This window comes from Citrus sinensis, chromosome 2 (genome assembly GCF_022201045.2).
Source record: "Citrus sinensis cultivar Valencia sweet orange chromosome 2, DVS_A1.0, whole genome shotgun sequence".
Taxonomy (NCBI): Eukaryota; Viridiplantae; Streptophyta; class Magnoliopsida; order Sapindales; family Rutaceae; genus Citrus; species Citrus sinensis.
Genome location: NC_068557.1, coordinates 18,963,138 through 18,986,682, shown reverse-complemented (window position 1 = coordinate 18,986,682; position 23,545 = coordinate 18,963,138). Strand labels below are relative to the sequence as shown.

Sequence of the window (23,545 nt, the reverse complement as noted above, 5' to 3'; positions counted from 1 at the left end):
TTTATTATAATTATTAAATCTGATTTCCATGGATTTAATTATTTTATAATTTTTATTTGATTATTTGATTTTTATTTTTGTTGTAATTATATTTCTTGGTGATGGTGAATTGACGATGAAGATTGATGGAAGGGACGATGGTGATATTTCAGAAGTAGTGATGTGGCATTTATCCTAAAAAAATAATTATGGTAAATGATGTGACATTTATTGATAGATTAGTGAAATAATATAATTAATTCACTTAAATTTTATTAAAAATTATTTATCACTTACTTAATGACATGTCATTTGAGATGAAATTAAGTATAAAATTATTGGGATGTCGATATTACTCATGTTTGAGAGAAAAATAAATAAATTAATTAATAATTTCTTTATAAGGATAATTTAAAAAATAAATGAGATAAATATAAAAGTGGAAGCAGGTGAAATAATTTAAGGGGCTAAATATCACTGCTCATAATTATAAGTGTACACGGTTCCAAATTGTTTATCCAATTTAATCATCACAAGAAGGATACATATCTCAACTTGTAATCTGAAAATACATGACAAAAAAGAATTGGAAAATTTACAAAAATAATGAAAAAAACCAAGCAACTTACAAAAACAACCAATTATCCAATGACCATGCTTTTTTTTTTAATAAGTCCAACATTTCGGACTATTTTACCCTCCTTTCTAACACTCATCCCAACTAAAGAAACACCTGTGAAAAATAACCAACTTTATTCTCACCCAATTTCATTAAAAAAAACCCTTAAATAAAAATTTATTATATAATAAATAAATCTAAATTCAATTTATTTAATAAATGAATCTTTCCTGCTAAACAAAGAATTGGATCGGGTCTAAAATTAAAAACAGATTCGCTAGAAGGAGGGCTTGGATCGGGTCTAAAATTAAAAACAGATTCGCTAGAAGGAGGGCTTGAACCTCCGACCTTGTGGTTAACAGCCACACGCTCTAACCAACTGAGCTATTCCAGCTTTGCGTCTAAGAAATGAATTGAATTTTTAAGATCTTTTAGTTTGGTATGTCAAGTAGGCAATAGATTGTGGATATTTCATGACAACTTGGCAGTACTTCGAACATTTATAACCATCACTCAACAAAATGACATAAAATAGCCAGAAAGAAGGCAACATATACATGTAATTGGATAGCTTTACAATATCGAAAGTGTGAGCCAATTACATTCTCTGAAAAATGGCAAAATAACGGAAATTTTGCACGTTATCTTATGCAAAATAGAAGCATAATGTACGTGATACAGCTAGGAAGTCAGCAAAAGCCAGCAAGTCCATTAACTTACATTTACCTAATTTACTTGCTTACTCATCTTTCACCCATCCTCAAAATCCTCTCATCACATGTATTAATTACTACCACTTCTGCCCAATTCTTGCCCATTTCCTCACTAAGAAAACTCGTCTCTGAGCCCTCATCATTTCACCAGTGATCACTCTTCACAAGGTAATTATATCATCCTCTAAAAGTCTTTCTGGTTGTGCCTACTCTAGCTTCTAATAACAATTCACAGAACTTTTATCTAATTTTTTTCTGCAATCTTCCTTTCCATTGATCCATTTCCATTCTTTTTTTGTCTTGTTACTATTGCGGTTCGTTGTTTTTGATCTTCTATTTTATTGAGTTTGATCCATGCTGTTCTCAATATGTGATGAATATGTGAAGCTAGAAAGTGGGACAAAGAGGATTAGTGTCCGACTGGTTAAAATTATTAGTTTCATAAGACATAATATTGTAAATTTTAGTTATTTTCTGTCTGCTGCAAGAAACCATTGGACTTTGGACTGCTGAAATAAATAAGCTGTTTTGGTTCCATTTACTTCACACAGGCTGCATACGTAGAATCTGTTAGGATTGTTTTTATTAGCATGGCTTACTGATGTATCTACAAATGCTGGATTGACATTCAAGAAACTATGGGAAGTAAAGCACCAAGCTGGGCTGATCAGTGGGGCACAGGTGGCTTCGGTGTTGATGAGGAAGATGATAAACTCGTGACCAAAAATGCGAGCAGCAGTGGGGGCAACAAAATTACAGAGGTAAAGGCAGCAGCTTCAGCCGGATTCGACAAGGCTAAATCAGCTGCTGCAGTTGGTGCCCAAAAAGTTAAGGCTGGAACTTCGGCGGGGATCAAATGGGTCAAAAAACAGTACCAGAAGAAGGGATCTTCTTAAAAGATTGAATTCTGCTTCCTGTGAGATTGTATTTCGAACTATCAATTCAATGATGGATCCGTTGGCTTGAATTTTATGGAGATATCCAACCAACTTCAGTATATTCATATATTCACAGACAAGTTGAAATATGTCATTAACTAATTATACTATGATGGCATTTCACTTTTATGAGTTACTATTTGACAGAATATTATACCGCATAATCTGAAACCATCTACCAGTGTTCGTGCCAATTCTGCACTGCATATTAATTCAAACACAAAATTCTGCACTGCATATTATTTCTCATGATTATAGCAAAAAATTGGCATCACAAACACAGTACATAGACATCAGTGAAAAGTGCAAAAAATCTTAACAAGCATCAAAGCAAACTAATATAACCCTTCTAATGCAATCCCATTCAATCCCATTCATCTATTGCAGCATACACCAACTCATCCAAATCAATGACAAACAGCAATCAAATTGACATCTTGTAGAGCCTAACCAAATCTTTCATGCAAATGCATAGAGAAAACTATTGAATTTTATGTAAATAGTTGCTGATCCCAACTTTTAGGTTGTTACATATAATACCATTAACTAAAAGAAATTCCAAACTAATGGAACATAGAACTATTTACAACTTAACCCCTTCTTCACCTAACTTCTTGAAGCATTATTCACATAATAGTAGCTTGATCACACTTCAGAAGATCCCAAATGTATTCTCCCCACTGTAGGTCATGTAAAGGAAGCCATCTTCATCCCTGTTTTCCTCATATATGGCAGACATCATTGCCGCTGCAACAAGGAAAATAATAATAATAATAATAATAACCATATAACATAATGGACACCACACAGAGTCAGGACAAAAACCATAAGTCTGGTTTTCACACTCAAATAATATGACTTCTATCTCACCAGTGGGTGGCAGAATGTTTTTCACAAAAATGAAAATAGCCTTCTCAGGACTGAGCTTGATCCTCTTTCGCACCACATACACAAACTGGCCAACAGTCAGATCAGCAGGAACCAGATATCTACATCATCCAAAAATGCAGATTTAGTTTCAAACCATTCCGAAAATAATAATAATGCATAAAATTGGCACCCAGAATACCAAAACACTCTGAACTTCACTAATCAAGCAAGTGGAGACAAAGATCAACAGAGAAAACCTCAGAAACCAATTAACCGACGATAAAACAACCAGAGAAGTTCTAGTCAAATGCATATAGTATAAACAAAAATCCTAATCACCCGACAAATAATAGACGATATCTTACTTCTTCTTGTCAATTTCAGGTACATCACTTTTTTCGGCCCTCTCCACAATCACCTACACCATAACCAATCATATTATAAACTCAATGGGAAAAGGAAAACACACATGCACATACACACACTGTGTTGGACATTCATACTGGGATTCTGTCTGGATACTTGTCTCTGATGCGAGCAGCTTCAGCCTGCCTCCTCTCTGGCATATAGAACATTACAAAATTTAACTTACACAACCTAATAGTAATAATTCTTCAGTTTTTAAGTATAAGAATTTTCATTGAAACTGTCAATTAGCTCTCGCAGTTTCCACAACATTCACACACAAACTGCCTTATGCACCAAAAGATTCAAAACTCTTTGTTTAACAACTAAAAACTGAAAACATTATTAATAAAAAAAAAAAGGTCTTGTGAGTTTAAACCAATTTTATTAATGAGTCAAATTAGGTACAGTTAAGTCATCCTACTCATTCTAATGAGAGCCAGAATTCGCATCAATTGAAGTTATTTTGTGCCGCCAGCCCAGAATTACAATTCCAACAATATCCCAGGAACAATAACGCGAGACTAGCAAAACTACTACATAAATTCAGCCTTTTAAATAATTTAATCATAATATTTAGGGTTAGGGTTCCAAATAATCAAAACCTATTCCTCCTAAGACACACCCAAAAAGCAAAAGAAAAACATTTTTTAAAAAACAAAAGAAAAATATTTTTTACAATACCCGTAGACAATAATATAGAAGAATCACTAACCGAGGGGGTGTTCTAGCTTAAAAGAATTTTTCGCCATGAGCGTGCTTCTGAAAAAAAGAAATAAATAAATAAATAAACAAAAAATAAAATTTTAAAATATAAAATAAGGCTTGATATCGGTAGATTCAACATTTCAATTTGGAAGAGAAATAAAAAAAGGAAAAGAATTATTGCGTACTCCGTTTCAGAGAGAAATGTAGCTGAGATCGCAAAATTGATAAGCAACAAAAGCAGGCAAGGTCGAACTGGAGTCCAAGCTAAGAAATCCCTAAACTTAGCTAATACAGTACTTCTAAGTTATAACACGGGGAAAAGTCCACCCAGCCAAGGCAATCATCCTTTAGGCGTAAAACGACAGCTATCCGATCTCGTTTATTTAATATTTCAAAATCTTGGATTAAATATTTTTATCTTATATTCGGCTACTTGTTTGGATTGGGTTAGGGAGAACTAAATTTAAATTTAAATTTTAAATTATGAGATTAATAATCCTAATTCATAAGTGGGTTTAAATGGGATTAAAATAAGAGAAAAAAATTATTTATATTTCTTTCATAAATAATATATTTTTTATTTGTAACCTAAAATTTAATTACTTAATTAATTATTTTATTCATAATTTACTTGAATTTGTTTTTTATTTTGTTTTTGTAGTCTAATTAAATTGGTACTTTTACTCCAATAAAATTAACTATTTAATAATTTATTACAATAATTGATTGTATTAAATTTAATAATCACCAATGTAATATTACAAATAATCATGAAAATTAATAATACAAGTAAATAATTGATTTTATGTATACATTATTTGCTAACTTTTTGATAAAATAAAGGACTCGCCTATGTTGCCACAGTTGCAACATATCACGCTTTTTTGTCTGCATTTATTACTATCGTTGGATGAAACCCAATTGCATCTAACGGCTGAGGTGGACACTTTGTACTTAAAGCAGCTGGTTGCCTCAAGTTAAAAAACTGTAGCAGACACAAACTATTGAAACATGGTGTTTTTGGGTGTGTTTTGAGTGGCCATATCGAAATCTTATCCACACTGAAAAATTGTAATAGTTTTTTCCACACACAAAATTTCGATAATCCAATGGTTTCCTAGTTGAAGCGTGGTCGTCTCAGGCGGAAGTATATCTGATTTCGACATCAGATAAATTGAAGGAGAAAATAGTTATTACTAAACCACCATTCAACTGTTAATTCACCGCTAGGATGATGACTTTTAACTTCTGAATCTTGAACTGATTATCAAAAGGATTTTTGTCCTCCGCAATTATCTGGCGAGTCAATTTGGTTCTTTCCTTTACTTTCTTTCTGAACAGTCTCCATATTGGTTTGGTCAATTCTGAGAGAATCGAACTCCATTATAACCCGATAGGTGGTATAGTAATAAGACGCGTGCAATTTCTAGAGAGATCAACAAAGATTCTAACCTGCTTCAGGTTTTCAAGGTTGAGTTTACAGGCGTCACCGCCACCGCTCAGTCATCAGCGGCTTCCTTTCTAATTTAGTCCACCCGTTGATTCAAAGAATCTGATTTCAACGCCAATACGGATCTCGAATAGATGCGATTCCATGCGACCTTGAATTCAAACTCTAACTGATATTTGGAGCTAACGGAACACCATGGTTTACGCAATTTTCATCGCTGAATAAAAAGAAAAAAAGGGGCTCCAACGGTTGTAAGTTGCATCTTCAAATCGCCATAAATTAATATAAGCCGTTAGATTAAACTCTGAACCATCTAATGGTTAGATTGGATAAGGACAAAAACTGTTGTACTGTACAACTGTTGCAACATTAATGAACCCTAAAATAAAATATATCTAAGATATCTGATAAAAATTAATTTTATTAATTTATATTTATTTATTATAATTATGACTACCCAATAACTAATTTACTACATATTTAATGCTCTTATTAAGTGCCTTTAAATTAATTTTAATTATTACTCTTAAATATTCATAAATATTTTTTTGTATTTAAATATGATTTAACATTGTGCAATTTAATATTGTACCAAACATAGTACAGTATATAATATAATTCAGCTCAATTTAATTTAACATAATTCAGTCCAATTTAATCTTGTGTACCAAACGTAACCTCAAAGGCTGACTAATGAGTTTGGTTAACGTTTCGAATTCAACCATCTGATAAAATAATACATGTTTTAATTAAACAAAAAAAATTATTAATTCGCCAACAAATGCTTCTAATTGTATCGTACCACAAGAATTCTAAGTTTCTAACCAGTCACAGTAATCCACGTTTACAGCCCAAATCCAGATAAGTTGTCTGTCCAATTCGGCCCATTGGGTAAAATATCGTTTTAAAGGTCCGCTGTCACTATGCACAATTGCTTCAAAATTCATCTCTTCAGCCCAATTAAATTGATTTGATCCCACATTTATGTTACAAAAATTTAAAAGTTTTAATATTTTTATTAAAATTATTTTAAAAGTTATATTTATTATAACCTATCAACTTTTATATCATAATTAAATTTTATTCTATAGCACTTATAGCTTAAAAAGTAAAGTACTTCAGTATCAAATAGGGGATTAATCTTTCTAAGTTTATGAACGTGTAAATGGAGCAATAATGATAAAAATCCTAAATAATGTGACATGTGATGTGTCAATGATGAATAGTTGATAATTTTTGAAAATTTTGAAGTGAATCAATTGTATTATTCCATCATTCAACTGATAAATGCCACATCATTTGGACTGAAATTTTAGAATAAAATTTTGAGATATATAGCACTACTCACAGCTTAAAAAAATAAATCTAGTAAAAATCAGTTTACTATGCCTTTTTAAATACTTATATGGTTAAAATTTTGAAGGAGGCTTATGAGTCTCTCTAGTGGCTAAGGCTTTATTTGATATAACTTTTCAAATAAAATTTATTTAAATAGAGTTTTTAGCATTAGAGATTTTATAAGTAGAGTTTCTATCTCAAAAATATTTTAATTATTTGGTTATCAAAGAGAACTTTTATTAAAATTTATAAAATTGCATTAATAGACAAAGTTTCTATAGTTATGTTATAGAAGAATGAAATTAGATTAATGAAATAAATAAAGAATATTTTTGAGAATTTTAACTCTTTAAAAAAGCTCTATAACCTTTACTTGCAAAAGCCTAAAATTTAAATTTTTGTAAGTAGAGGCAAAATAACTTATTTGATCCTCTTAAGTTTTGCTCAAAATATAACTAAATAATATTTAAAATTTTCAAAAGAACTTTTGAGATTAAATTAAAACTTTTGGCCATTAGATAAGTCATATCAAATATATACTAAATTTATTGGTTGGGGCTTGAAAAACTTGAAAATTATGTTCATACGAAACCAAAATATTGCAACTTTATTTTTCAAGTTTTACAAAGCAAAATTTCACCCTTAAAAAAAACCTACATCATTTTAATAATCACATTATCACAATCTATCCTTTTCATCAATTAGTGTCTAAGTTTTATTAATGGATAATGTCTCACAAATAAGAGTAAATATATTACATCTTTATCTTATAAGTGTATCAATGCAATAGAGAAACACTGAATCATTGTGCAAGTACTGTAAAATTGTAAGGACACAAACAAGGAAGGAAAACGAATGTGCTTTGAGTATGATTGTAAGGATCCAGCTATTTGATAAGTGTTTAATTTCACATTAATGTTTTTTTGCTTTGTAATTATTTAATATTTCTTGAATTTCCTGACTCTTTATCAGTCTTTTATGTTTTTGTAGGAGATTTTGAAGGAAAAAAAAAAGAAACTGAAAAGCTACAAATTGACGTGAAGAAAGAAAAAAGGTTTTGGTTTATAATTTATCAAAAAAAATTATTGTTATTGTCGTTTGTTGTTGTTGTTATTATTATTATTTTGAGAGATTATAGAGGAAGAAAGTTGTTCATTCTAAAACCCAAGATTAAAAAATAAGAAAAATGATTTTCCTATTTCCTTTGTTAAAAGTATATAATGAATTTTGCACATTTAAAAATTTTCAGAAATAATCTATATATGTACTTAATATTTTCTAAATTTAGAGAACAAAAAATAAAATTTGAAAACAATACCAAACATCACCTATAGTAATTGTAAAAGAAATTCTGGGGGAGGGAGGTGGGTGCGAATCAAACTTTAAGAATAAGATGAGGTAGCTCATTCACTATCGATATATAGAAAATGACAAATTTCATATCATTTTCTCATCCTTTTATTTTCCCATTACTTTTCTAAGACTCCAAACAAAGCTAAGCAACTAAAATAATAAAGGATTCACATTAACCCTTTTAAATTAATTTCAAACCAATTTTTTTTCTATTTATTAAAAAAATTAGTTTAATATAATATAAGACTATAAAGTATTAAAATATTTTTTAAATATTGAAATTATTTCAAAATGTATACACTGTTATGTTTATTTTAATATTATATTTTTATTTATTATAAATGATTGTAGTCAATTTTTGTAATTAATAAAACCAAAGGGTACTATAATAAAATATGAATCTTAGTGTCGCTTATTGAAAACTTAGAGATTTATATGATTATTTTCTCAAACATTAGGGTGCGAATGTCATCTCTCTCCCTCTATATATATGTGTGTGTGTGTGTTATGTATATTCTCAGCATGATTTGATACCTATATCATGATACTTATGACTCCTTTATGTGACAGCAATTTCCATCACAAATACTCTTTTGTAACTACTTTCTGGAAAAGTGGAGTCACTTACAATCTTTCAATGCAAGGACAAAATTATGTGCCATATAAACATGATCTAAAATGGTTTATTTCTTCAGTCTAGAGGTTGATGGCCACCTTGCATATAATGATAATCTCAGTAAAGAATAAGCCATTTTCGTTATCATTGTACCCAGTTGCAGGGCAAAAGTTCAATATAGGAAGGACTCAGTTGGAACAGCCCAGCAATATAAATATTAAAAAACAAATAATAAGTATAAAATTCATATTTATTAAAATATTTTAGTCTATACATTTATAATTGTCATCGAAATGTTTCTATCTATTAAAAGTGTTAAAAGGATAACCTCATTATCAACATTACAAAATATATTACTTTTTTATATATATAATTATACTATCATTCAGTCATTGATCTCTAATCTAATTATGATTTATGACATCAATTCATTCATTACGTTCAATGAAACTAATTTATTCAATTAAATTTTGAGGCATTAAATACAAAATATGTTATACAATATATAATTTATAAAAGTAAAATGTGTTTTACTTATCCAATTTATTTTATGTACCCTAAAGATTCCAATTAAAAAAAAATTAACGACAATGGAGTTGTGAGTGGCAATAATTGAGTGGAGTTGCTACAAAAGAATAAAGAGATTTTAGATTAGAAAAAAGAAAGTCTAAACCAAAAACCTGTGTCTTTAAAATTTAGCAGAGGCTTTTATGATCAATTAAGTTAATAATTAGACAAACATTAAAATTAGTTTAAAATGTTTGAAAAGCCAACCAGGAATTGAAAGGAAACTTAACAAATAGGACAAAACTACTTTGCAACCGTTGTACTTAGAGATGGCCAATGGGCCGGATGGCACGTGGCACGGTTTGAGCACGGCACGACACGACACGAGTATATTTTGGTAGGGCAAGCGACATGGCACGACACGCATGTAGGCAGGGCCGAGCTTTAAGTTTTAGGCACGCGGGCCTTAAAAGTACAGCACGATTAGAGATGGGCTAAGCACGGCAAGATAAAAAAGCCCGCAATAAGCACATTTTATTTTTTAATGAAAGTAAACTTAAAATTTTATGATTTTACAAATAACTTGAAGTTGAATTTTTTAAATTCATTTAATTCTTGGTTAAAAAATACTATAATTGATTTATATTTATAATTTATTAAATAAATAATTGATATCATTATTTTAATGAATAAAATTATACATATAATGATTTTATAAATATCTATTAATATTATTATAATCTATGATTTATGACTCTATGTAAGTCCAAGTTAACAATTAAGTTAACCCTTAAGAAAAAATTATTATTATTGTTGTTGTTGTTGTTGTTAAGTATTAAAAATTTTTTAATACTATAAGGTCACACTTAGTAATTACTATTATATTTTCTTACTATTATTAGTTTATTATTTTGAATATGGACTTGAATTTTAAATTTTTAATTCTATTAAATTTGAATAAAGGCATAGACCTAAGAAAAATATATAACCTTGAAAAAAGTACGCCAACAGCTTAGTATGTGCTCTTAAAAAAAATGTTTAGTGGTAGGGGTAGGCAAAAAAACCGTGGTCTTAAAAACACCGAACCGAACCGGCGGTTTTTTCTAATTCGGATCGATTTTTATTTTTAAAAAATTGAAATATATCATTTGTAAAAAAAATCAAAATGTCGGTTCGGTATTCGGTTCACTCAACTGAACCGAAAAACCGAATTAATTTTAGATTTTATTCAAATCGACATGTGTTAATTTTTTTTTTTATAGATCCAAATGTTGAGTTGAAAAATTCCTAAAGTTGATGTTGATATTGATGAAGATGGGCGAATGTTGTTGGCATTTGTTTGCATTTTTTATTTTTTGGGTGAACATGGGAGAATGTTGTTGGCGTTTGTTTCTAAATTTTCTTTTTATTTTGTGTTGTAAGTTGTAATTGTTGTTATTTTTATTTGTCTTTACAATATTATGATTATGTTTATGTAGATGGAGTATTAGAGTTTGGTTATGTATTTTGAAATTTTAATATTTCATATTTTGTGAGTACCTTATTAGTAATTAGTAAGATATTAGTGATAAAACGTATTTTGAATACTTTATATTTATTGTTAATATTTGTAATGAAATTAGAATGAGCTAATTGTTGAAAAAAATTATTACATTCATGAGGCCCAATGGGCTAAAATTTTAAAAATTCAAAATAGACCCAATAGGCCCAAAACCGAAAAAACCAAACCGATCCGAAAAGATCTGTTTGAGTTCGGTCCTTATTGAGTTCGGTTCTTATTCGATTCTTTTTATAAAATCGGTTCTACTTAATTTCGATCCGAACCGAACCGAATCGTACCCACCCCTACTTAGTGGGCTTTTTTTTCTTAGGCATGGCACGACCCGACCCATAGCACGGCACGTGTGCCCCCCGGGCCTAAGCAAAAAAATTTAAGCACGACATGAAACACATAGTGGGTATGGCACGGCACGAGCACGAGCACGCATGCGCCTTGCTTTGGTGCTGGCCCGGCCCATTAACTGTCTCTAGTTGTACCAAACACTCAATTTTGGTATTTTCTTTAGCAGTCCCTATTTTTTTTGTAAATAATAAAAACTATAAGTTTTAAAAATTTTATACAATAAACCCCAATTAAAAGTTGGAGACCTTCTTAAGGTTAATGCATTAAGCTTAAGGTTTAGGTTTGAAATTGATACAATTTTGTGGTGGTGTTGTTGTTTTCTATTCATAAAGTAATGCAATTTCTTAAAGTACTTAATTTGAGTTGAGAAATAAAAAAAATTATTGAAAAATCAATAGAAATTTAAGGTAAAAACAAAACCCAAATTATATGTGACATGCAGTGCGACAGGTGTTTGTCACACATAAATACAATGCAAATTTATATGTAACATGCTAGGTGATTGGCACCTATCGCACATAAATTTTTCTATCTCACATAATCAAAATATATATGACAACCATGTAAAATGTGCTCGGTATTTTTTGGACGTTATAACTTAGGCTACATGAGTTTATTTGGGCCTACAATGTACCATTTTGAAGCTTGGAATGGGACAAATCAAACCCAAAACTGCTTATATTATTTTGCCTTATATATGCTCGAACCAAAATTTGCGTAAATTTATGAGTTTGCATATAAAATTGCATGTCACACATAACCACAGTATATGTGATATCCATCTTTGAAATGTATTGCGTATTGACTGTATCATATTTTGTAGTGTGTATTCATATTTATTTTATTTTTTAAATATTTTTTAAACTTAATGGATTCAATTGTGCTTCAAGTATGTGACGACAGTTGGTGAGAGATGTTGACGAATAGCCATATGGAACATGTAAATTACAAGAATAGAGCTTTTTTTTGTTTGAAAAGATTGTATGCTTGATTAGTTTCTTGCAAGAGTATATGAGGTTTTGCAGATAAATCCTAATTAATATAGTATCACAATGAAGATAACTTTGAGGTGTAGAAACATAACATATCGTACATTTCATTGCCTATAGACATATTTGATAATGAAAATGGTCAAGATTATGTTACATATGGCCTATAATGTGGTCAATTTTGGGTACATCTCTATATTTGTTATTACATCTTCTCAAGTTCTGAACTAAGATCTTGTCCTGCTTGTAGAGATTCAAACTTCTTCTAGAGCAAATATCTATATTTCTAATTTTCAAGATAGGTGTTGCCACAAATGACATTGTTTCAGCAGCATTACTCTCCACTCTGCGGCAACAATGACAGCGCTGGTGACAATGGCATAATGTTAACGGATGTTGAAGAATATGTTTTACCATCAACAATGTGGTTAGAGTAAAGTTACTCTCCATTATGCAACAATGATGATCATATTGACGACATCATCAACCCAGAAGCGTATAATATTTGTGTAGAACTGCATAATAGTCTTATTGATGATTATTTCAATAGCCCAGTTGATGATAGGACATCGATCATTCCAATATTCCTATTAATAATATAAACAAGTGACCTATTCCTCCAATGCCTTGTTCAAGTAGAAGGATAGCGGTTGATCCCCTTATAAATATTGTTCCAACTTTGTCTTCAAATTTGGTTACTCTAAACTTGATTAGAAGTTGTAATTCTAATGATATTAGTGTGTCTAAGTTGTTCGCTGAGAAGAATAAGTTAATACTAGAACTTCACAAAGTTGGTAAGGTCAACAATGATATGTTTTGAGGCTCACTGTTCTTGAAAATCAGTAAATGGCATAGTCGAACAACGAGGGATTTGAATGAGAAGAATGTTTATTAAGTAGTGAAGAGAATTGGCAATATACACCCTTATTTTAATGAGGTGTAACCTGGTGGTTTTCATCAAGTAATGACTAAATAAATCTTTCTTCAATAATCTTAATTATCATTGTATTAACTTCCTTTTGATAGATTCCATCACATTTCTAAATTTTGAAGTTTTTGTAAATGCTTGGATGCTAGAATCTTCATTGTACCTGATTCTTTCTTTGGACCAAGTGGATTAAGCTTTGCTCATGGCTTCTTAATTATTGTATCTGTGATAAAATCCAAATTTTATTCATTATTCACATTCATTAAATTTGGAATAGAAATAAACGCATATATAAATTGCTATGTTTTAGTATTATCGCATAAAAACACAATAGGTATATTGTTATGTTCTTGTGTGATAGTTGCCTTTTGCCCATGTGACTGGTGCCCATCTCACAAAAATGCACCTATCGCACCAAAACACTTGCTGTATTTTGCTATTTGAGCGACAAGCCCCTTTGTGCGACATGGTCAGCATTGCATGAACACGGATTCACAGCAAGGCACCATCAACCTACAACACCTTAATCTATCAAAAATGATATAGGACCTAATGTGCTATGTGTAATATAGAAACTTCATAGAAAAATAAAATAAATATTCACCAAATTGTAAAATTCTTAGAAACTTGACCAAACATACATACATACATACATACATATATATATATATAGAGAGAGAGAGAGAGAGAGAGAGAGAGAGAGAGAGACATTTCAACAAACATCTCATATACCATTTTTATCAAATCACAATTTCATTAAATATTTTTCAAACTTTAAAGAAAATTAATCATAATCCTTATCTATCATGAAATATACACTCAACTGTGTTCTAATAAGTTCAATCTTAAGTAAAAAAAAAAAAATTCGTTGATGTCAAAATTGTCAAGAAAAACCACCGTCAAATTGTCGGAAATGGAGCCGCGTTCTACGGGAGTTGATGTTGCTATCAAACTTCCATGAAGCTGCTATCGATTGTTGTCGAAAAAGCACTGACACCGTCGAGCGCAAGCCACTAGTTTTGGGATAGAAGAGAAGCTAAGTTTAAACAAATCCAAATGGCAAGGGTTATTTATTCCAAAAAAAAAAAAAATTAATTGGCTAAGCTAAGTTTAAATGAATCCAACTTAGGTTGGCTAATTTTGAAAATTAAAAAAACTTTTGAGTTATTTTTGTAAATAACGTGACCTCTAATTGTACCAGTCTAAAATTAGATCTATCGGTCTGGGGTTAAATCTTGATACTAATGCGACGGCATTATTGATATTGCAAATGTAGGTTCCTTGATAGTATGAGAGCTGCTACCTTACAATTAACCTAAGGTACAATCCTTTTTATTAGTTGTGAGTTTAAGTGGAACCCACAACTCAATTTATGAGGAGATATACCTTACATTAACTGTAAGGTAGAGAAATCGTGATAGTATGCTCATTTTCATCGACTTTTGATAACTACAAGTCCTTAGCGTTTATTGCCTTCTGTAAATGCAAAAGAACTACTTTCAAAGTTCAAATACAGGAAAGCATCTTCATTTATTATATGTCTTTACTACAGTTATGACAAGGAAGCAAATATGCATGTGGGTGTGTATCACTCATGGAAGAAATTCTATGTTAATTAATTTTTATGATATAAGGCGCCATTAAAATGATGGAAGCATGGAAGTAAATGTTTCTTCAATTCGCTACTCTATGAATGTATTCAGATGACAGGAGAATGTGACAGAGATTTTTTATTCACTAATTTAATTATTTCAATGCTGGTCCCGTCGCATTTTCTTTTAACATTGATATTATAATCAAACAACTATCGATATTGATAATATGATAATTATTGAAATTGTTTTAAATTATATTTATAAAATACATTTTAAATTTTTTCACTACCATTCAATTTATGTCTATTTCACTTACAGTTTATGAGAAAACGAACTCTCTTGCTTAATTATTTCTATCTCAAATCGAATTTTTGAGGGCGAGTGGCAGCCCCACTATATTAACTCTAGAAAAGAAAACTCATTTTCATCGATCTTTGCATGTCTTTTCCTTGCCCCCCCCCCCCCCCCCATCTATTTATGAGGATTATATAAATCATAATTAATTTTGCAGTACAAATTTGAAATCGCAAAGAAAAACAAAATATGTCTTGGTAGTAAAATTTAATTAGAAAAAGCAAATGGAAGGGAGAACACGTGTATAAATGGGTGCATTGATCAAAATGCCCCTATAAAGTATAAAGAGTCATTATACAGTGGGCAGTTGGATGGTTAGGAATGAAAATTGGAAAGATTTGGCGAGAGCCATTTGAGCCACCCTATCATCTGGAAAAATCAGAAAATTTTCCTTATTCAAGCTCAGGGATGGCCACTTGTCATGTAAGAGACCATGGTGAAAGTAAATGGGCACTGTTAGCATGGGCGAAAGTACCCTTATTGGTTTAACTCAGACTCCACAAGAAGAGCCTCACAAATGGTCACCTGCAAAGGGCTGTACGTATTGGACCACCGTAGTATATCCAAAGATTACTGAAAGGCCATTACCTGACGAATTGAACTAGATGCCCTCAAGGGTGCTCCACTAACTTAGATTGAGTCCAACTCATCACAACAAGTTTTCGTCACCTCTTAGCTACATTTTGAGAGCTAATTAATTTTAAGGTTTCTAAGAAATCTATGTTCTCCATTGATATTTGAATTTTTTCACCGACACCACCCCCGCCAGCAAGTTTTTAAAAGTTTTGGTTCGTCAACGGCACAAACCAAAGTCGAGCTAAAACAGTATGACATGCAGCTGAAAATTAAAAAATAGACTAAAAAAATTTCATTGTTTAGGGTTTATTAGAAACCATTACTGAAATCGCATTCTTTGTTTTCACAGTTCACAAGCACACTTCGAATTGTGTTTGTGATTATGTGTAACTCATTTATGCAAATTAATACGTACTCCATATTTATCCAAGGTACTTTTTTTCATCTCTGTTGCGTACAAGAGTGGACATGTCATGCCCGTTGTGAAACTTTTACTAATTGGTATTAGTATTGAACACAAGGTATAAGTGGAATTAAGTGGGGAAATGCTCAAAAACGAGGGGTAAAGAAGAGGCATCTGCCATCAATTTATTAGCCTTTTTTTTTTCTATTTTGGCAAATAAAAAGCAGAAAACAGTAAAAACGTTGTACAGATGCTCTCAAAATTTCTTCGTTTATCAACTTCACTATAAACCAAAATTATTCTAAGCTTTTAGTTATCTTCATGCCTACCATTATTGACAATAATGATGTATAAGCTTTCATATATATAAACAAACATTTTTCCAAACAAATATGCCCAGCATGTAGACAAATAATAACACGATAGGTATAACTAAAGATGGGCATTTAGTTGCAAAATTGAATACACCACTGAACCTACGAAGTTCCATAAGGGAAAGTAGGGCAACGAAAGAGAGAACCAAAACCAAAAGAGAAAGAAAAACAAAACATAGCAAAGCAAAGCAAAGCTGCCATTCGGCATGATACATAAATGCTGAATGAACAGAACCAACATCCCTCCCCTCAAAAATCTCTCTGATGCCTGCCCTGTCCACGGCCTACCCCCATCACTCATAAATGCAACATTAAAAGCTCCAAGATTTGTCTCCGTGAGACATTTCCCCCCATTCTTGTACCCTCATAAATTAATATTCCAACCTCTTTTCTCGTTGGGTGGTTGAAGATTTTAATGCTAGCTCCTTCTTCAATGCCACCCCGCTTATTAATTTGTTGCTTAGGTTTAGCCATCTTATTAACATTTCTGTCTGTCTCTCTCTCTCTCACCTTGTTCACCGAAAATCTCCATGCCCAGCTGCATGCTTCCATTTCTTCTTCACTTGATCCTTTGCCAGTCTCTCTCTGCTACTCAAAACATATTTATCATTGCCAGCTAGCTGTATATGACTACCAAATTCATTTACACATGCTAGCTCTTCATCTTTTCAATATTTTTATCTGTATCTTTTTTACTACGTTAAGTATAATTTTTTCTTTATTTTTTTTTGGGGGTTATTGTCGTTTTGGGTTTGTTATATCAATATGACAGGAATATGCAGGATGCTGGAATCTTGTTTCCTATCTTTTGGGGGTTAAAATGAAGATTGTGGTGACCATTTTGGAGGATGGATGGGTACAACGGGATATTGGTGCGGTTCAATAAGAAAACGGTGCTCAATACTTTTTGAGCTCCGCTTTTTGATTGAGCCGTGCCAATATCACGTGCCACTCGCTCTCTAATTGCTTTCTTTTAAGCACAGGGGAGCGCGTAATTATGTTGAGGTCAGGTAAGTAGGGGTTTAAATTAAAATTCTAGCTTATTGCTTCTATTTAAATTTTACTGTTCAATTGGCTCCATTTAGATGCATCATTGTTTTTATGTTATGACCCTTTCGAATTTGTCATGCTACATTATGGGCCCCTGCTGCCGAGTCAAAATCCTGATTCCGCCCACAGGCACAGGAACGGAGGTAATGGTAGATTTAAGTAGTTGATCTTGCATTCGATATTTGTTTTTAACTATTGTTATGAACTTGTACCCTTTTCAGTTTTTCTAATTCTTGAATTACTACTTAATTAATATGTTGCTCGATAATCATGCATTTGTGGAATTTGGCAACTCGAATCTCTGCAACTAAGTAATGAATCCTGGAATGTTGCATCTTCAGTAAGCTTTTATTTCTCTCTTTGACTCTTTCCCCAGTGCTTTGCAGTTCCCACACAATGATTTAACCCAGGGTTCAATAAATTCAAATGTAGGAAAGAAAGGCCTTCGGTTCGAAGACCTTCCAGTTCCATGCATATTAATTTCCACAGCGAAAGCCGCAATTACTTGTTTGTTTTTTCGTTCATCCGTTACTAACAGGATCACATTCAAGTCTCTTGTGATACTGTTTGAAATTTCATAAGTAGCTCTTGAGACCTTTCAGTTTCACTCTGCTGAAGCTTTAAAATGTAGATTGTTTCTTGTTGCTCTAAAGAGATGAGAATTTGACTGCCGTGGATCTGAACACTGTCGGTCTTGAATAAGAGGAAACAAATATGTTAATCGCTCGCTCAATCACTCATGTGAAGTGTCTTTTGTTCGTTGCTTTGGCTTCCGAGTAATTAACATGAGCATCAGATGTTACAACTCCTGAGGTTAATGTATTTTATTCCGGGTTATTGACAATGAAATCTCGTGGCATTTGATAAACGGATCGATACCTCAAAACCTCGTAAGAGTTTCTTTAGAACAAAGAGAACAAAAATATAAAACTTTATAAGCTTTCACATGGTTGAAGATCCTATCAAATTGGCTTTAGTTGGCAAGAGCATTTAAAACTTGCAAATACGGATGGTATCAAAAAGCTCGACAAAAAGTGTAAAAAAGCACCAAAACGATCTTGCAATTATTATCACAGCTTGATAGGCATCGAAATGTAACTTACAAATTGGCCCTCCAAGCATCAAAGAATGGGTGAGTGGTGACAACTCCCTTTCCTGGCCGCTATCGTGGTCAAACCCTTCTACTAAAATAGGACAGGACCACGTAGCAAGGTCTCTCCCTCTCTCTCATTTTCTATCTTTTGTGATATGTATATATAATTCCCTATACTCGAATAAAACCACAGAAAAAGAATTGCACACCAGCTTCTTTCACCCTATTTTGCAATCTTCCAGAGTTTGGAAGATTTTTCAACAGACTTGTTAGAATGTAGCACTCCATAAAGCATTTTCACCTTCACCGCACCGCCGATGGACCTCCTTAATCCTATCAGCAGACCTACAAATTCCGCTGCAAGTCCAATCAAATGAAGCAACACAAATGTTGCCTGCCTGAGCCTTCCACTCACAGTCTGCAATGACAAGTTCATGATACAAAATCAGGAACATTAATAGACAAAAACATATTACCATTATTTGCAGAGGGGGATAGTATCCTGTTCTCTATTTGCTTATATCTATGCAGTAAGTCATGTGGCAATTTTATTCTCATTTGTAATATTGGGTCTCATCCGGTTCCATCATGATACTGTTGATTTGATTGAGTGAATCTAATTATTTCTATGTTGAACTCTGAAACTTCCAGGTTACCTTAAAAAAATTAACAATAATCAAATTGTTAAGATGTTTAGTCAATTCATCTTAGGTAGTATATTAATTTTAAGGTGTAGAATTGATACGTTAGCTGTTTGTTGACAACTAAACTAAAATTCTCCAGTAACACAGTAATGACAAGTTAGGACCTATAAATTATAGTGATCCTGTTCAGCTCAATAAAGATTGTAATATCATCCAAATTTTCTGAAGAATCAAGACTTTACCAGGTGGAGTGCCACAGCATAGTCTTCGGTCATCAATATGCTCTACATCAAGTCCAATGAACCATGATCCCAATGAAACATCCTCATTAGCATACTTGTGTAGAACATGCCTGCGAGATTATGCACCAAATTACCATCTCACTCACAAGAAGGTAACATCAGAGGCAACCAGACCCAAAACAAAATCTTCCATCTATACTTACTGGTTTATTGATATATATGCAGCCAAATCTTTTGAAATGGCATAAAGCTGTCCAGTTGCATGACGGAAGTACCTATTTCCTGCTTCACCAAATTTCCAATACTCGGGTTCATGGTATCTCACTCCTCTGTTCCACAGAATTGGGTATTAGAAAAGTAGGAACTTTGTTGCTTTCTCAACATTCTTTAACAATCGAAGTTAAGAAACTATGACTTACTTTTGATTAAGGACAGGACCAGATTTCATGCATCCGATGTATACCCTTGGTTTTGATCGGTGTCTAACCAGAGTTTGTCCAAGTGTTGCTGCAATAATATGAAAGGGAGGAGACTTAATATATCAAAGAATTGCTAATTAGGAACAAAATTGCTTTTGCCTGGTTTTTGTGTGGGATGTATATGGGCTCTAATATAGATTTTCAACCTTGTTCCATTCATTTGTAACTCTACCACTCCACACTCCCGTCACAACCACATCCAAAAATGAAAGTGGAACGCCTTATAAAATGCTGTCGGAATACCATTTACTCAAAAGTTTACAAAAATTAGAAGATCCACTTACCTATATTTACATGGACATCATCATCGACTTTTACAAAGAAATCTGCATCCCATAAAGAAACTGCGGTAGCAAAATATATCTTCGTCTTGGCAGACAATTCCAGGTATCCTTCAACATGGTCCTGTTTGGATGATCACAACATTTACATGTCAACTTATAGCCCCATCTTCTTTGTTTTGAAAATGAATAGAACTTATTGGACTGAGCAAATGTGCAGCAAATATAGGGTAAGCAGTAATAGAAAAACATGATACACAGGAATTACCAGCCTCATGAAATCCCCATGCTTTCTGTCCTCCGCTTCAATTGCTCGGTCAAGAATACCCCCAGACGTTGCACTAGGGGGAAAAAAAATGTAAATTGTCAATACAACTGTATGCTATAGAAATTAACCTCCCTGGGTTCAGCAATAGAAGCCCCCATGGAGATGAATGATCCAGAGCAGATGCTCAGCTGGTCAAATTTGCACAAGGACATTCAAGCACAAATACGGATCAACCTATCCAATACAATCATAATTCATAATAAAAGGACTACCAACCTGTGACCAATGACAAATCGCATGATAATGCCTTTCTCTTCTTCCAATCTCTTCCTTTTTTCACCTATTTTTCCCAGAAAAATCGAACATCAGTAAACAAAACCAATTTAGCCATCAAAATCAAATGAACAAGTTAAAAATGATAACATTTAAAGAAACAGGGAATGATAACATTTAAAGAAACAGGGGAGCAATCCAAGAACCTTGTAGCATCCATGTAGCACGAACTGAATCTCTTCGTTTGCGGCTGCTAAAAGCAGTATTAATGCCTACCACCATCAGGTACCTCCTTTTACCAGATGATTCAGTCTTCTTTAAGTCCTCTGACAAAGGAGAGCCACTGAGTATAGACTCCTGTGCTGCTCTTGCAGCTGCTAGCTCCATTTCCAAATTTGAAATAGTCTTATCCAATGTCCTACATCAAACATATTATCATAAGCTTAACATTCAGGATGCTTTAGATCAAATCAAGAATTAAGCCTGAAGTAAATTGAGATATTAAATAAGGAAACAAAACTTACTGTATGGCATTATGAGTCTTAAAAACCTCCCCAAAAATATCCTTAGAGTCATGCCTTACTACTTTCTGCTGTAACTAAAGGGACCCAATCAGATTACAACATAGCCACGATTTGGTAGAGTGAAATATGATAATGAACCGATTCTCTAATGAAGGATGGAGACACTTACAAGTCTTGGATTACAACCCTCTGAAACTAGCTTTAGTTTTTCCGCTTCCATTGCAGTTGTCCGCGTGAAGCCTTTAGATTCAGGAACTGCCCACATTCTGTCACCAATTTTTTCATAATTAATAAGCCACTATATATGGTATTCCCAACGACCAAATGCAGAAACATTTACTAAGCAATTTTTTTATCAGATTGGAGTTCAACTGAACCCAATTCCACATATATATAACTGTTTCTCACAAAAATGCACTATAGCTAATATCAGTTGGTTTGTTTATTTATTTTTTTGATATAATAACGGTTGGTTTAGAAAGAACAAAAACAGTGCCCAAAAGAAACAATGAGACAGGCCACGCAACTCATTCAACTTCTTATTTCAAGCAAGAATATGAAGCCTAACAAATACAACTGTACTACAATTTGTAGGCAGTAGTTTGCACTAGAACCAGATTGTCACCAGAATCCAAATCCATATGATAATTTTTTTAGAGAAATCAAGCCAATTAGGTTTGTTTCTTCAATGAACATCAAATTCAGATCTATCTCATCTTTAAAATCAATAAGCAAAGCAATCACACAACAGGCAAGACCAAATACACTATCAAAACAGCAAATTAAAGAAACTTCACAGCTGCCCATCAAACAAAAACACTTGCACACCACAAAACCAGCTGATATATGTTCATTACTGAAACATATTGCAATCAGCTAAAATACAGATCTTAGAATACAAGTGTAAAATCACTTGGTCTTTAAAAGAATTAAGTTTGAAAAAAACATGAAAAATTGAAACCACTAAACCAAAACCATAAACAACCCAATTGATCAAATCCCACAAGCAACAACCTTTCAGAATATGAATAAAAATTTGGTAAACATACCTATTAGTGAAGAGCATGCCAGCACAGAAACATCCCAGACAAAGCAAAAAAGTCCATTTTTGTGATACAACGCTTCTTGAAGTGAGCTCTCCTTTGCTTTTCAAAGACATTAGTTTAGTTCTTCTTGACCAAAATTTCTCCTCTATTTCTTCTTATCACAAGAAACAACCCATGTACAAAAACAAACGCCAAAAGACAAACCAACGCAGAACCGGACAAATCCCAAGAGCTCACAAAACTCAACAGAAAAATCAGAATCTAAAACTGCGTTAAGTCAAGTCAAGTCAAGTGTAGTACACTACAAGATACAAAATTTACGGCAGAGAAATGGAAGTACAGGTAACAGAAATTGAAACAGGGTAGAGGGATGATTGATATTGCAAATCTTCTGTGTTTCTTGTTTGTTCTTTTCTTTCTTTTCAGCTTTGCTTTTGTTCTTTAGTTTTTTGTTCTTGGCTTTCTAACAAGAGAGAGAGAGAGAGAAAGAATCAGAACAGAGTTGTGTGTGTGAAGCTCAAAAAGGCTTTCTACAACTTTGCAGGCACGGGACGTTGAACTGAACAGCAAGCGAGAAGACCCACTAACCGCTTCGTTTTCTAATACCATTTTACCAAACGGTCACCATCAAACCTTCCTTGTTTATTAATTAATTTTTTGCCTCAGTGCAAGTCAGTCCCATGCAGTGACATTAATGCCCTTACCCCGCTATTATTTCATAATATATATATATATATTTCATTTATTATACGGTGGATCGGTGATACTATTTTTTTTTTCTTTTAAATATACATGACAATCTAAGATCTACTAGAAATCTACTAGAATTCTAGAGACATTCATTTTGTAAGACAACTCGGGACTTTTTTGTCATATCATTGGCTCGGAAATTTTTCCTATTAACACATATTCAGAATCAGAAAGGTATTTTACGTTTATTCAAAGTGAATGAGCTCATATATGGGCTTGAGTACCATTGAGCTACAATTTCAATAACAAATGGGCAAACTATTTGGTTTAATTAATA

The 23,545-nt window shown here is 32.5% G+C and overlaps 2 protein-coding genes, 2 long non-coding RNA genes and 2 other non-coding genes across 8 annotated transcripts; 3 read left to right on the top strand and 3 right to left on the bottom strand.

Moving 5' to 3' along the window:
- Positions 1-918: 918 nt before the first annotated feature.
- TRNAN-GUU (transfer RNA asparagine (anticodon GUU)) lies at positions 919-992 on the bottom strand. Its single transcript has one exon. It is a non-coding gene; the product is annotated as a tRNA-Asn (tRNA).
- A 129-nt stretch (positions 993-1,121) lies between these two features.
- LOC112497324 (uncharacterized) lies at positions 1,122-2,378 on the top strand. The gene is made up of 2 exons (XR_003064113.2): positions 1,122-1,479; positions 1,945-2,378. It is a non-coding gene; the product is annotated as an uncharacterized LOC112497324 (long non-coding RNA).
- Positions 2,379-2,721: 343 nt separating this feature from the next.
- Positions 2,722-4,585, bottom strand: LOC102607691 (autophagy-related protein 8C-like). The gene is made up of 6 exons (XM_006469614.4): positions 4,418-4,585; positions 4,240-4,286; positions 3,623-3,678; positions 3,485-3,537; positions 3,120-3,238; positions 2,722-2,996 (listed from the first exon to the last, which is right to left on the bottom strand). Exons 2-6 carry the CDS (start codon positions 4,274-4,276, stop codon positions 2,902-2,904), a joined length of 360 nt encoding a protein of 119 aa, XP_006469677.1. The 5' UTR covers positions 4,277-4,286; positions 4,418-4,585; the 3' UTR covers positions 2,722-2,901.
- Positions 4,586-16,505: 11,920 nt separating this feature from the next.
- On the top strand, positions 16,506-18,505 carry LOC107175786 (uncharacterized). Its single transcript, XR_001507257.3, has 2 exons — positions 16,506-18,008; positions 18,101-18,505. It is a non-coding gene; the product is annotated as an uncharacterized LOC107175786 (long non-coding RNA).
- Positions 17,476-17,571, top strand: MIR171A (microRNA MIR171a). The gene has a single exon (NR_129307.1). It is a non-coding gene; the product is annotated as a microRNA MIR171a (primary transcript).
- Positions 18,506-18,705: 200 nt separating the features above from the next.
- On the bottom strand, positions 18,706-23,114 carry LOC102607994 (probable beta-1,3-galactosyltransferase 2). 3 transcript variants are annotated; one of them, XM_006469615.4, is made up of 11 exons: positions 22,522-23,114; positions 21,642-21,738; positions 21,473-21,546; positions 21,155-21,366; positions 20,952-21,015; positions 20,676-20,748; positions 20,411-20,531; positions 20,067-20,154; positions 19,851-19,976; positions 19,648-19,757; positions 18,706-19,179 (listed from the first exon to the last, which is right to left on the bottom strand). In XM_006469615.4, exons 1-11 carry the CDS (start codon positions 22,629-22,631, stop codon positions 19,031-19,033), a joined length of 1,224 nt encoding a protein of 407 aa, XP_006469678.1. In that variant the 5' UTR covers positions 22,632-23,114; the 3' UTR covers positions 18,706-19,030. The 3 variants fall into 3 exon arrangements, with proteins under 3 accessions (XP_006469678.1, XP_006469679.1, XP_006469680.1); XM_006469616.4 differs by having other exon boundaries at positions 21,473-21,540; XM_006469617.4 differs by having other exon boundaries at positions 21,473-21,537.
- Positions 23,115-23,545: the final 431 nt, after the last annotated feature.

What these genes read in the sequence shown, in the direction of transcription:
- LOC102607691 (XM_006469614.4), bottom strand. Translation starts at nt 4,276, where the DNA reads ATGGCGAAAAATTCTTTTAAGCTAGAACACCCCCTCG. An exon ending in CCTGAAATTGACAAGAAGAA is followed by an intron (nt 3,239 to 3,484) that starts GTAAGATATCGT and finishes TGGATGATGTAG; the next exon opens with ATATCTGGTTCCTGCTGATC. An exon ending in AAACATTCTGCCACCCACTG is followed by an intron (nt 2,997 to 3,119) that starts GTGAGATAGAAG and finishes TCCTTGTTGCAG; the next exon opens with CGGCAATGATGTCTGCCATA.
- LOC102607994 (XM_006469615.4), bottom strand. Translation starts at nt 22,631, where the DNA reads ATGTCTTTGAAAAGCAAAGGAGAGCTCACTTCAAGAAGCGTTGTATCA. An exon ending in TGCTACATGGATGCTACAAG is followed by an intron (nt 21,016 to 21,154) that starts GTTCTTGGATTG and finishes TGGGAAAAATAG; the next exon opens with GTGAAAAAAGGAAGAGATTG. An exon ending in GGTCCTGTCCTTAATCAAAA is followed by an intron (nt 19,977 to 20,066) that starts GTAAGTCATAGT and finishes TCTGTGGAACAG; the next exon opens with AGGAGTGAGATACCATGAAC.